The sequence below is a fragment of the Chiloscyllium punctatum genome, unplaced genomic scaffold, assembly GCF_047496795.1.
Source record: "Chiloscyllium punctatum isolate Juve2018m unplaced genomic scaffold, sChiPun1.3 scaffold_130, whole genome shotgun sequence".
In the NCBI taxonomy this organism is placed as follows: Eukaryota; Metazoa; Chordata; class Chondrichthyes; order Orectolobiformes; family Hemiscylliidae; genus Chiloscyllium; species Chiloscyllium punctatum.
The window spans coordinates 359,867-374,520 of NW_027309864.1; the positions used below are offsets into that span (position 1 = coordinate 359,867).

General features: G+C 45.5%; 1 protein-coding gene across 1 annotated transcript in view; it reads right to left on the minus strand.

The window, feature by feature from the left end:
* LOC140471624 (uncharacterized) overlaps positions 1 to 14,654 on the minus strand; it is a 247,244-nt gene that overhangs the window by 16,103 nt on the left and 216,487 nt on the right. Inside the window, exon 25 of the mRNA XM_072567433.1 lies at positions 11,513 to 11,788. Coding sequence (XP_072423534.1) covers positions 11,513 to 11,788 — 276 coding nt within the window. The remainder of the gene's footprint in view (positions 1 to 11,512; positions 11,789 to 14,654) is intronic.

A 14,654-nucleotide genomic window follows, 5' to 3' on the forward strand; every position in this document is an offset into this window, starting at 1 on the left:
AGTAAAGCTCCCTCTACACTGTTCCCCCCCCATCAAACACTCCCAGGGACAGAGACAGCACGGGGTTAGATACAGAGTAAAGCTCCCTCTACACTGTCCCCCCCATCAAACACTCCCAGGAACAGGGACAGCACGGGGTTAGATACAGAGTAAAGCTCCCTCTACACTGTCCCCCATCACACACTCCCAGGGACAGGGACAGCACGGGGTTAGATACAGAGTAAAGCTCCCTCTACACTGTCCCCACCATCAAACACTCCCAGGAACAGGGACAGCACGGGGTCAGATACAGAGTAAAGCTCCCTCTACACTGCCCCCCCATCAAACACTCCCAGGGACAGGGACAGCACGGGGTTAGATACAGAGTAAAGCTCCCTCTACACTGTTCCCCCCCCATCAAACACTCCCAGGGACAGAGACAGCACGGGGTTAGATACAGAGTAAAGCTCCCTCTACACTGTCCCCACCATCAAACACTCCCAGGGACAGGGACAGCACGGGGTTAGATACAGAGTAAAGCCCCCTATACACTGTCCCCACCATCAAACACTCCCAGGGACAGGGACAGCACGGGGTTAGATACAGAGTAAAGCTCCCTCTACACTGTCACCTCATCAAACACTCCCAGGGACAGGGACAGCACGGGGTTAGATACAGAGTAAAGCTCCCTATACACTGTCCCCACCATCAAACACTCCCAGGAACAGGGACAGCACGGGGTTAGATACAGAGTAAAGCTCCCTCTACACTGTCCCCCCCATCAAACACTCCCAGGGACAGGGACAGCACGAGGTTAGATACAGAGTAAAGCTCCCTCTACACTGTTCCCCCCCATCACACACTCCCAGGGACAGGGACAGCACAGGGTTAGATACAGAGTAAAGCTCCCTCTACACTGTTCCCCCCCATCACACACTCCCAGGGACGGGGACAGCACGGGGTTAGATACAGAGTAAAGCTCCCTCTACACTGTCCCCCCATCAAACACTCCCAGGGACAGGGACAGCACAGGGTTAGATACAGAGTAAAGCTCCCTCTACACTGTCCCCCCCATCAAACACTCCCAGGACAGGGACAGTACGGGCTTAGATACAGAGTAAAGCTCCCTCTACACTGTCCCCACATCAAACACTCCCAGGGACAGGGACAGCACAGGGTTAGATACAGAGTAAAGCTCCCTCTACACTGTCCCCACATCAAACACTCCCAGGGACAGGGACAGCACAGGGTTAGATACAGAGTAAAGCTCCCTCTACACTGTTCCCCATCAAACACTCCCAGGGACAGCACAGGGTTAGTTACAGAATAAAACTCCCTCTACACTGTCCCCCCATCAAACACTCCCAGGACAGAATTCCGAGAGACAGGATTTATGATTATTAGGAAAACCTGAGCTTGATTCGAATGGCTTTGTGTGGGGCAGGTCATGCCTCACAAAACATATTAAATTCTTTGAGGTTGTGACAGAACACCTTGATCAAGGGTGGAGCAGTGGATGTGTGCATGGATTTTAACAAGGTGTTTGATGAGGTTCCCCACAGTAGGCTCATTCAGAATATAAGGAGACATGGGATACAGGGAAGTTTGGCTATCTGGATAGAGAATTGATGGGCCAATTGAAGACCGAGGGTGGTGGGAGATGGAAAGTATTCAGCCTCGAGCTCATGATCAATGGTGTTCTGCAGGAATCTGGTCTGGGACGTCCGTTCTTTGTGATTTTTATAAATGACTTGGATGAGGAAGTGGAAGGGTGAGTTACCAAGTTTGCTGATGGCACGAAGTTCGGTGGAGTTGTGGATAGTGTCGCAGGTTGCAACGGGACGTTGACTGGCTACAGAGCTGGGCTGAGAAGTAGCAGATGGAGTTCAGTGTGGAAAAATGTGAAATGATTCAGTTTGGAAGGTTGAATTTGAATGCGGATGACAGGGTTAAAGCAGGATTCTGGACAGGGTGGAATAACAGATGTATCTTGGGATCCAAGTCCATTGATCCCTCAAAGTTGCCACCCAAGTTGATAGAGTTGTTAAGAAGTCATATGGTGCATTGGCTTTCATTAGCAGGGGTATTGGATTTTAGAGTGGTGAGGTTATGCTGCAGCTCTATAGAGCCATCTTTGGATCACACTTGGAATATTGCGTTCAGTTCTGGTTGCCTCATTATTGGAAAGATGTGGAAGATTTAGAGAGGGTGCAGAGGAGATTTACCAGGAAGCTGCTGGGACTGGAGAAAGGTCGACAGAGCTATGGCTTTTTTCACTGGAGTGAAGAAGGATCAGAGGTGACTTGATAGAGGTGTGCAAGATAATTAGAAGCACAGATAGAGTGAATAGCCAGAGACTTTTCCCAGGGCAGAAATGGCAAATGTGAGGGGACATAATTTTAAGGCGATTGGGGGAAGGTTGAGCAGAGATGTCAGAGGGAGGTTCTTTACACAATGGATGGTGGGTGGGTGGAATGCACACCAGTGGTGGGGTAGAGTCAGATACACCAGGGACATTTAAACGACTCTTGGATCGGCACATGGAAGATAGTATGTAGGTTAGTTTGATCTTAGAGCAGGATAAACGTTCGGCACAACATCAGCAGCCAAAGGGCCTGTACTGTGCTGTACTGCTCCATGTTCCAGGACAGGGACAGCACGGGGTTAGATACAGAGTAAAGCTCCCTCTACACTGTCCCCCCCATCAAATACTCCCAGGGACAGGGACAGGGACAGCACGGGGTTAGATACAGAGTAAAGCTCCCTCTACACTGTCCCCCATCAAACACTCCCAGGGACAGGGACAGCACGGGGTTAGATACAGAGTAAAGCTCCCTCTACACTGTCCCCCCATCAAATACTCCCAGGGACAGGGACAGCACGGGGTTAGATACAGAGTAAAGCTCCCTCTACACTGTCCCCCCATCAAACACTCCCAGGGACAGGGACAGCACGGGGTTAGATACAGAGTAAAGCTTTCTCTACACTGTCCTCCATCAAACACTCCCAGGGACAGGGACAGCACAGGGTTAGATACAGAGTAAAGCTTCCTCTACACTGTCCTCCATCAAACACTCCCAGGGACAGGGACAGCACGGGGTTAGATACAGAGTAAAGCTCTCTCTACACTGTCCCCCCATCCCAGGGACAGGGACAGCACGGGGTTAGATATAGAGTAAAGCTTCCTCTACACTGTCCTCCATCAAACACCCCCAGGGACAGGGACAGCACGGGGTTAGATATAGGGTAAAGCTTCCTCTACACTGCTCCCCCCATCAAACACTCCCAGGGACAGAGACAGCACAGGGTTAGATACAGAGTAAAGCTCCCTCTACACTGTCCCCCCCATCAAACGCTCCCAGGACAGGATCAGCACAGGGTTAGTTACAGAGTAAAGCTCCCTCTACACTGTCCCCCCATCAAACACTCCCAGGACAGGGACAGCACAGGGTTAGTTACAGAGTAAAGCTCCCTCTACACTGTCCCCCCATCAAACACTCCCAGGGACAGGGACAGCACGGGGTTAGATACAGAGTAAAGCTCCCTCTACACCGTCCCCCCCATCAAACACTCCCAGGGACAGGGATAGCACGGTGTTAGATACAGAGTAAAGCTCCCCTACACTGTCCCCCCCATCAAACACTCCCAGGGACAGGGACAGCACGGGGTTAGATACAGAGTAAAGCTCCCTCTACACCGTCCCCCCCATCAAACACATGCAGGACAGGGACAGCACAGGGTTAGATACAGAGTAAAGCTGCCTCTACAGTTTTGAACCGAAAGTAAAGCTCTCCCTACACTGCATCCATCAAATATTCCCTGGAATCAGTGTTGGAAAGGTTATCAAAGTGGCAAATTTCACTTGCTTTAGTATGTTTTGTAAATTCTCATTTAACTGTGTTTGGAAAAGCCTGGGTTTTGGCAGTAGATATTAATTTCATTGCCTTTCTGTTCATCTTTGTTCTGATGAAGTCACTTGATTAATAACAAATTATATCTGCAGATCCAGTTTCATAATTCCGATTTGGTCTGGTTTGCTATTCCTGTCCTTTCACATTATTGGACCTCAGTTCCTGAAGTTTGTAAGGGAAAAAAAACAGACAGCTAGAATTGGCAACTCACGCCCTGGAGTGGGTAGTCTGAAAACAAGCTGACATACTGCCTTAAAACGGCACTGGAAATTGCTCAAGATGTTTTCAAAGTGTCAGAAGGTTGCCTGGTATTCTTGCAGAACATGATTCAAACGAAACAGACATTTTTTAATCAGAAGACGGGAAATAAACTTGTCCGACCAAGCTAAGATCACAAACATTCTGGATATAATAATGAAATGATGGATTTGATGAAAATAGAGAGGATGAGTGTCAAAAATAGATCTAGAGATAGGTCAGTAACCCCTGAGATGCAGTTAATGCAAACTGAACTGAGAAAATTGGAGATGGAATTCCAAAGGGTAGAAAAAGAGAAAGCATTTCAAAGAGCATTTGAACCTTAAAGACAGGACCTTCGAACGGAGGAAACGGTGAAACAAAGGGAATTTAAATTACATCTCATGCAGTGTTAGCAAGTTAAACCAGAAGACGAAAACCAGAGTCACAATCTATGGTTCAACCAGGAGACGTTTCAGATTGTGTTGGTCTCACCAGGATTTGAAAAGAAATGTGTGGACGCATTTTTCACGTTGTTTGAGAAGGCAGCAACCCCAACTAAGGTGGTCAACCCCAGATTGGACACTGCCCATACAAAGTGGTTTAGAGGAATCTTCCAGAGATTATGATGAGATGAAAAAGGGTATTCGAAGCACATTTGGACTGGTCCCAGAAGCAAACAGACAGATGTTTCAGAATAGAATGAGACAGCCTGAACAGGTTAACATCACCAACAAGTTGCCCACCACCGAGGTCAGGCTCACTGGTCTATAGTTCCTTGGCTTGTCCTTACCACCCTTCTTAAACAGCAGCACCACGTTTGCCAACCTCCAGTCTTCTGGCACCTCACCTGTGACTATCGATGATACAAATATCTCAGTAAGAGGCCCAGCCATCACTCCTCTAGCTTCCCACAGAGTTCTAGGGTACATATGATCAGGTCCTGGGGATGCATTTTAAGACATCCAGCATCTCCTTCTCTGTAACATGGGCATTTTTCAAGATGTCACCATTTATTTTCCCAATTCTATATCTTCCATCCTTCTCCTCAGTAAACACTGATGCAAAGTACTCATTTAGGATCTCCTCCATCTCCTGCGGCTCTGCACATAGGCTGTCTTGCTGATTTTTGAGAGGCCTTATTTGCTCCCTCGTTATCCTTTTGTGCTTAATGTATTTAATAAATCTCTTTGGATTCTCCCTAACTCTATTTGCCAAGATTATCTCACGTCCCCTTTCTACCCTCCTGATTTCTCTCTTAAGTATACCCCCACTGCTTTTATAGTCTTCTAAGGATTCACTCGATCTGTCCTGTCTATCCCTGACATATGTTTCCCTCTTTTTCTTAACCAAATCCTCAATTTCTCTAGTCATCCAGCATTCCCTATACCTACCAGCCTTCCCTTTCACCCTGACAGGAATATACTTTCCCTGGATTCTTGTTATCACAATTCTGAAGGCTTCCCATTTTCCAGCCGTCCCTTCACCTGCGAACATCTGCCTCCAATCAGCTTTTGAAAGTTCTTGCCTAATACCGGCAAAATTGGCCTTTCTCCAATTTAGAACTTCAACTTTTAGATCTGGTCTATCCTTTTCCAGCACAATTTAAAAATTAATAGAATTAAGGTCACTGGTCCCAAGTGATCCCCCACTGACACCTCAGTCACCTGCCCTGCTTTATTTTCAAGAGTAGGTCAAGTTTTGCACCTTCTTTAGTTGGTATTCACATATTGAATCAGAAAAAAATTATTGTACTCACACTTAACAAATTCCTCTCCATCTAAACCCTTACCACTATGGCAGCCCCAGTCTATGTTTGGAAAGACAAAATCCCCTACCATAACCATCCTATTATTCTTACAGAAAACTGAGATCTCCTTACAAAGTTGTTTCTCAATTTCCTGCTGACTATTGGGAGGGAAAGGGGTCTATAAAATAATCCCAGTAAAGTGATCATACCTTGCTTATTTCTCAGTTCCACCCAAATAACGTCCCTGGATGTATTCTCAGGAATATCCTTCCTAAGTATAGCATTAATGCTATCCCTTATGTCACGCTTTCTATCCTGGAACATTATGCTGCCAGTCCTGTCCATCTCTGAGCCATGTGTGGACTAGACCACACCCTTCAAAACATTTTTAAGCTGCTAACCCAGACTGTACCTCTGGTATTTGTTTAGCTTGGTGTATAGTGGATATTCCCAGTGAAAATTAGCTGGGTCGCCTGCCAAGTTTTAAGCAAACAAGATTTATTTCCAAAATTACAGAATGAACCACAAAGAACAGAAAAAAATTGAAGGACACAGTAACTTTGAGAAAAGGGACCAGCTTTGTGACACATGTCTCTGTAATTGCTATGATATCCTAGTCCCATGTTTCAAACTATGCCAGTAGTTCATCTGCCTTTTCCTCTTTGTCCTTGTGCATTGAAATAAATGGAGATAAATTCATCAGTCCTACCTTGTTGTCTGCTTTGTCCCTGCCTGCCCTGTTCGACTCGTTCCTTTTCCCAACTGAACCAGTCTCAGATTGATCTCTTTCCTCGCTATCTCCCTGGGTCCCACCCCACCGCCCACTACCCTCCACCACCCCCGCCCCCCCGCCCCCCCCCCCCCCCCCCCCCCCGCACCCCCCCACTCCCCACCCTTACTAGTATAAATCCTCCCGAGCAGCTCTAACAAATCTCCCTGCCGGTATATTAGTCCCCTTCCAATTTCGGTGCGATCCGTCCTTCTTGTACAGGTCACTTCTACCCCGAAAGAGATTCCAATGATCCAAAAGTGGGAATCCTTCTCCCATACACCAGCTCCTCAGCCACGCATTCAGCTGCTCTATCCTCCTATTCCCACCCTCACTAGCTCGTAGCACCAGGAGTAATCCAGATATTACTACCCTTGAGGACCTCCTTTTTAAATTCCTGCCTAACTCTCTATATTCTTCCATCAGAATCTCATCTTTTTCCCTTCCAATGTCGTTGGTTCCTCCTGCTGGTCCCTCTCCCCTTTGAGAACATTCTGCAGCCTCTCTGAGATATCCAGGGAGGCAACACGCCATTCTGATTTTTTGCTGCTGGCCGCAGAAACGTCTATCTGTGAATCCGACTAGATGGTCCCCTAACACAATCGATCGCTTGGAACCATCACAGCCCTCATTACATTTGAGCCAGTCTTGATACGAGAAACTTGGCTGTTTGTGGTATATTCCCCTGAGAATCCGTCATCCCCTAGATTTTCCAAAACAGCATACTTGTTTGAGATGGGGAATAGTCACAGAAGACTCCTTAACTACCTGCCTACTCCTCCTGCCTTTCTTGGAGTTAATCCAACCACCGGACTGTATCTGCAGCTTTTCTGCCTCCCTATAACTACCATCCATCTCATCCTGGAGCTTCGATAAAGTCCTAATTGCTTTTAACTGTCACTCCAACTGAACCATGCAATCTGATAGGATTTGTGACCAAAGACACTTCCTGCAGAAATAATCATCAGTAACCTGGAAACTTTCCCTAAACTCCCACATCCAACAGGAAGAGCACATCTTTCTACTGAAGGCCATCTGTGCTCCTTCACAATCTACAAACCCGGAAAACAGCACTGTCTTACTGCTCCAATCTAACTTAGTATCTTTGTTTATATTTTAAAATTTTAATCAAGAGACAAATCTCAATAAAACATATTAAAAAAGAACCCACTCAACTCACTATTGGAGATTTACAATGCAAAAAAACAAGATTACACTTAATAAACTAGGTACTGAGCTGTTCCTCAGCTGTGAGCTCTCCCACAGGTTTTCCATGGTCAGCTATGATTTTCACTGTTTGTTAATTTTTCTTTGATGCGCTCCAATGTCCAGAGATACACGAACTCAAACAGCAAAGGCAGTGACGGTGCAGATTCACTGCTGTGTAGGTTTCTTTCTCACTCTCTCTCTCTCTCACTGACCATGGGGTTTCTCTTTCTCCTTTTTAAAATGCTGTTGTTTTGATCTTTTCTTCCCCAAAGCTCCAAAACAGTAATTACTGCTCCTGAAATATGTGGAAGTCAGCTCCAACACCTCAAATCCCTCAAAAAAGGAGCAGCTCCACAATGTTTTGTTATCCTCCATCTGGGATTATCCAGAATCCTTTTCTATTTGGATCAGGCTAGAAATACTGCAGTGTGTAACTCAGCTCCTGATTCTCAAAAGCCTGTCCACCACCGACAAGGTAGAAGTTAGGAAGGTGAGGGAAAACTCCCCACTTATTTGGATGAGCTTGACAACATGAGTTTGGCACAACTCTACTCCCTTCACTACTGGTGCTCAGTAGCAGCAGTGTGTACCATCTACAAGATGCACTGAAGAGACTTACCAAAGATCCTCAGACAGCACCTTCCAAACCCATCGTCACTTCCATCTAGAAGGACAAGGACAGCAGATACATGGGAACACCACCCCTTGCAAATTCCCCTCCAAGCCACTCACCATCCTGACTTGAAATTACATCGGTTGTTCCTTCATTGTCACTGGGTCAAAATCCTGGAATTCCCTCCCTCAGTGACATTGTAGGTCAGCCCACAGCACATGGACTGCAGCTGTTCAAGGCGGCAGTTCACCACCTTCTTCTCAAGGGAGCAACTAGGGACAGATAATAAATGCTGGCCAGCCAGAGCCACCCACATCCCACAAAAACAAAATCTGAAAATCAGATGACACAATTTGGATAGAAGAGCCCTCCGGCCACATTTCAACAACTGATGAATAAAGTTCTCGTTGATGTGCCTAACTGTACAGGCTACTTGGCTGATATTGTGGTGTATTGTACTAAATGTAGGAACATATCGAACAGTCAGGAAATTTAACTACACAATTACAAACAGGCAGGTGGGTGTTAAATCTCAGAAAAAGTTAATTTGCAAAAACAAAACTGATGTCTTTGGGACACTTTTGTGGGATGTGGGAAAAATATTGTTTCTTCTGCAATTCCAAAGTAAATGAACTCACAGCAGTGTGTGATTGTTTCAGCCAAGAGCTGAGTCAACAAGAATGGAAACTATGTGGAGGAAATACATAATTGTTTTTGTATTAGCTAAAATTGTATGCCAGAATGAAATGTGACTGCAAGACAATGGTAGATATTACAGGCACTAGAGAAAATGCTGTGAAGAGAGGCAGTTAAATTAGATACGCCTGTATAAACAGTAGGTATAAACATCGGTTTCCCACTTATACAGAAACACAGGAACAAACCCCAATTAAAAGGGCTTAGTGATAAGATGCTGTGAGGGAAAAGTACAGAGAGCAGGTAGTTAATGATGAAGAAAGAATATGCCTAATAATGACCTACAGCGGGATGAGGTCAAACAGCCTTGTGAGGCCAGAAATAAACATTTTGTCACAGACAAGGCCGGATAAGGCAAGAGATAAACAGAAGCAATGGGGCCAGTCTTAGGGAAGTGGAAGATGTAAACAGGGAGGAGCAATGTAAAACAAAAGAAACCAAATTATTTAAATATTGTGTATTAATTGAATTTGGGGTGTGTATGTCCTCTGCCTTATAGACACTGGACATCACACCCTCTTGCAAGTGTAAAATAAAAGACACTACTGATTCAGATCTTGTCTTGGACTGAAATTATTGAAGCGAGTGAGCTTTGTTTCTCACACTTTCTAGAACAAGGACAAGTGTCACCCAGAACAGCAGCAAAGCTCAAGCTCTGATAGACTTCCCCATCCCTAAAAAAAATGAAATGCAATGGGTTTTTGGGAATGTGCAGATTTTATCACAAGTCTGTACCTAATGTTAGTACAACAGCTGTACCCTTAACCAACTCACTACAAAAACAGACAAAGATGGTACAATCAACAAAATGCCAGGGAACTTTTTAAAAGCTGGGAAATTAACCTATTGTAACTGCACCGAACTTTAACCGACTGGTTAGTCATAGCCCTGAGCAATTTGGGGCTGGGAGCTCTTCCAGGATGACAAGGCAGGAATAGAGCAGGCAGTGGGGTTATTTTTCCAGCTATTACTTGAATCAACATCTGAAAAGATACTACTATAGAAGAGAAGGTATTGGTGATGTGATAGCTCTTCAACAATTCAAAAGTTTATGTTCAACATGGAAACTATGACACTTTTGGTTTTTACTGTTCGTAATCTGATAAAGGGATTTAAAACTAAAATGCTAAGTTTTTTTGCAACATTTTAAAATAAACGTTGCACATATTTCAGGGGATGAAAATGTAATTGTTGGCACTTTAACCCAAATGAAAACTTAACCAAGAAAGTTGTGTAGTGATTAGAAATCTAGTTGGATGAAGAATTGAATGGATGTGAGTTTTGTTCCTTGATAGTTGTTCCCATGTTATTAACCTTGTCATGAATTGCACAATTGAAATGGCATTTCACACTGGAGGGTGGACACTTTCTGAGGTCATCATTGTTTTACTTTGATCGTTGCCCTTTTTGATTTGGAACTGAGAGATGGGGGTGAGAATTGAGTGTGAACAGCAGCTTGTTGAGAGAAAGGAAAGAACAAGAGACAGATGTTTGCTGGTGGGAACTGGCCTGGACAGATAATTCAGGTTGACTACCGCTCAAAGGGCACAGTAGATGTTTTCACACTGAGACATTGCTACGCTCAGAGACAAGTAGCTGGGTGGCTGTTCAATTGGTCAATCAGGGAAGGAGCATCACTGGCCTGAGAATCACGGAGAATGTTGGGGGAAAAAAAGAGAAAAACATCCAAAAGGAAAATGGCTCTGGCAGGGTTTGGGGCATGGGATAATTTTACTTCAGGAGCTGCCAGACTGGGCAGTTCTTTTGGCTTTTCTTTCACAAGTTATTGTCTATTTATTGACTGTTTGAAAATTCAGAGAAAGAAACTTACAATGTAAGAAGTAAAAGTATCCAGACTTCTCAGAGGTTGCTTGCATTAACTGGAGATTTCAGAATTCTGCCTGTAATACAATCCATTATTCAAGGATTTCATGAAGACTTGATATTCACCATTGAAACCATTATTGAACTGGCAAATCATAATTATTTGAATTCCTTTTTTAATTAATCCCTGAACTGGGTCAGTTGGTCCGCTGGTGTGAGTGGGGGTTAGGATGAAAGAAGAATAGCCATAGATTATAGATATCAGTTAGACTGTGTTTTTGTCCATCTGTGTTCTGCTAAAGTTACAATATTAATACCCAATTCTTCATTTTGTTGAAGTTGTAAACTTGGTGTCCAAGACCTAGTATTCCTAAGTTTGGCTGAGGAGTAAGTGAGCAATTGTAAGGGCCATGGAACATTTTAATTTCACTTTGTTGCGAATCCAGTGTTGATGATGCTGACTGGGTCTGCCTTGCTATCCCCTGTCCCGTAGCACAGCTTTGTTCAATTCGTATTGGAGTTACCTGCTGTTTGGTGAAACATTTCAACTGCTTCACCATCTTCTCCCTCAGGTTGCCAATGGCCCAGTTATATTTTGTCGTATAAGCCTTGCAGAAGTTCTCAGTGTCTTTCTTCAGGAGTTTATCCAACTCCGTGACCTCACTCTCTCTCTGTTCCTCACCCACTTCCAGTTGCTGCTTAAATTTCTCCACCAGCTCCTTGGCCTTCAGCTTCAGACGGTTCCTCATTGACATTGGAGAGGTTTTCAGGATCACAGAGATATCATCGTCATCTACCTCCTGAAATCAGACCACCCACAATTAATGGTGAGTAAAGCACACACTGCACACTGACAGGGACAGCACGGGGTTAGAGACAGAGTAAAGCTCACTCTACACTGGCCCCGCATCAAACACTCCCAGGGACAGGGACAGCACGGGGTTAGATACAGAGTAAAGCTCCCTTTACACTGGCCCCGCATCAAACACTCCCAGGGACAGGGACAGCACGGGGTTAGATACAGAGTAAAGCTCCCTCTACACTGTCCCCCCATCAAACACTCCCAGGGACAGGGACAGCACGGGGTTAGATACAGAGTAAAGCTCCCTCGACACTGTGCCCCCATTAAACACACCCAGGGACAGGGACAGCACGGGGTTAGATACAGAGTAAAGCTGCCTCTACACTGGCCCCCCATCAAACACTCCCAGGGACAGGGACAGCACAGGGTTAGATACAGAGTAAAGCTCACTCTACACTGTCCCCCCCATCAAACACTCCCAGGACAGTGACAGCACGGGGTTAGAGACAGAGTAAAGCTCACTCTACACTGTCCCCCCATCAAACACTCCCAGGGACAGGGACAGCACGGGGTTAGATACAGAGTAAAGCTCCCTCTACACTGTCCCCCCATCAAACACACCCAGGGACAGGGACAGCACGGGGTTAGAGACAGAGTAAAGCTGCCTCTACACTGTCCCCCCATCAAACACACCCAGGGACAGGGACAGCACGGGGTTAGATACAGAGTAAAGCTCTCTCTACACTGTCCCCCCCATCAAACACTCCCAGGACAGGGACAGTACAGGGTTAGATACAGATAAAGCTCCCTCTACACTGTCCCCCCCATCAAACACTCCCAGGGACAGGGACAGCACGGGGTTAGATACAGAGTAAAGCTCTCTCTACACTGTCCCCCCCATCAAAACATCCTCCGGACACAGGCAGCATGGGGTTAGATACAGAGTAAAGCTCCCTCTACATTGTACCCCTACATCAAATACTCCCAGAGACTGGGACAGCACAGGATTATGTACACAACGGAGAACATTCCAGCGTGGAATAGGCCCTTCGGCCCTCAATGTTGCACGGACCTTGGAACGAATCTGAAGCCCATCTATCCTACACTGTTACATTATCACCCAATGACCATTTAAATGACTTTCATGTTGGGAGCCTACTACTATTGCAGGCAGTGCATTCCATGCCCCCTACTACTCTGAGTAAAGAAACTACCTCTGACATCTGTCTATATCCATCACCCCTCAATTTAAAGCTATGTCCCCTTGTGCTAGCCATTACCATCTAAGGAAAAAGACTCTCACTGTCCACCCTTACCTCACCCTCTGATCATCTTCTATGCTTCAATTAAGTCACCTCTCAACCTTCTTCTCTCTGATGAAAACAGCCTCAAGTCCCTCAGCCTTTTCTCATAAGACCTTCCCTTCATACCAGGCAACATCCTAATAAATCTCCTCTGAACCCTTTCCAAAGCTTCCACCTCCTTCCTATAATGCAGTGACCAGAACTGTACACAATACTCCAAATCTGGACACACCAGAGTTTTCCACATCTGCAACATGACCTCATGGTTCCGAAACTCAATCCCTCTACCAATAAATGCCAACACACCCCATATACCTTCTTGACAACCCTATCAACCTGGATGGCAACTTTCAGGAATCCATTTACATGGACACCAGGATCTCTCTGCTCATCTACACTACCAAGAATCTTACCATTAACCCAATACTCTGTATTCCTGTTGCTCCTTCGAAAGTGAACCACCTCCCAATTTTCTGCATTAAACTCCAATTGCCACCTCTGACACTTATCTATGTCCCTCTGTAACCTACAACATCCTTTAGCCCTATCCACAACTCCACCAACCTTACTGTCATTCGCAAATTTACTGACCCATCCTTTTACACCCTCATCCAGGTCATTCATAGACAATATCCCAAAAATTAAAGGGTGTCACCGGGCTGAGTTGAGTATGGTTGCCATTACGAAAGAGATAGTGCTAGAAAAGTTAAAAAGTCTTAAAATTGATAAATCTCCTGGCCCCGATGGGATACACCCTAGAGTTCTGAGAGAGGTTGCTGAGGAAATAGCAGAGGCATTGGTTGAGATCTTTCAAGAGTCACTGGAGTCAGGAAAGGTCCCGGACGATTGGAAGATGGCTGTAGTAACCCCCTTGTTCAAGAAAGGATCAAGGCAAAAGATGGAAAATTATAGGCCAATCAGCTTAACCTCGGTTGTTGGTAAAATTCTAGAATCCATCATTAAGGATGAGGTTTCTAAATTCTTGGAAGAGCAGAGTCTGATTAGAACAAGTCAACATGGATTTAGTAAAGGGAGGTCATGCCTGACAAACCTGTTGGAATTTTTTGAAGAGGTAACAAGTAGGTTAGACCAGGGGAACCCAGTGGATGTGGTCTATCTGGACTTTCAAAAGGCCTTTGATAAGGTGCCACACGGGAGACTGCTGAGCAAGGTGAGGGCCCATGGTGTTCGAGGTGAGCTGCTGGGATGGATTGAGGATTGGCTATCTAACAGAAGGCAGAGAGTTGGGATAAAAGGTTCTTTTTCAGAATGGCAGCCGGTGACGAGCGGTGTCCCGCAGGGTTCGGTGCTGGGGCCACAGCTGTTCGCATTATATATTAATGATTTGGATGAGGGAACCGGGGGCATTCTAGCGAAGTTTGCCGATGATACAAAGTTAGGTAGACAGGCAGGTAGTACTGAGGAAGTGGGGAGGCTACAGAAGGATCTAGACAGGTTGGGAGAGTGGTCCAGGAAATGGCTGATGGAATTTAACGTGAGCAAGTGCGAGGTCTTGCACTTTGGCAAAAAGAATATAGGAATGGACTACTTTCTAAATGG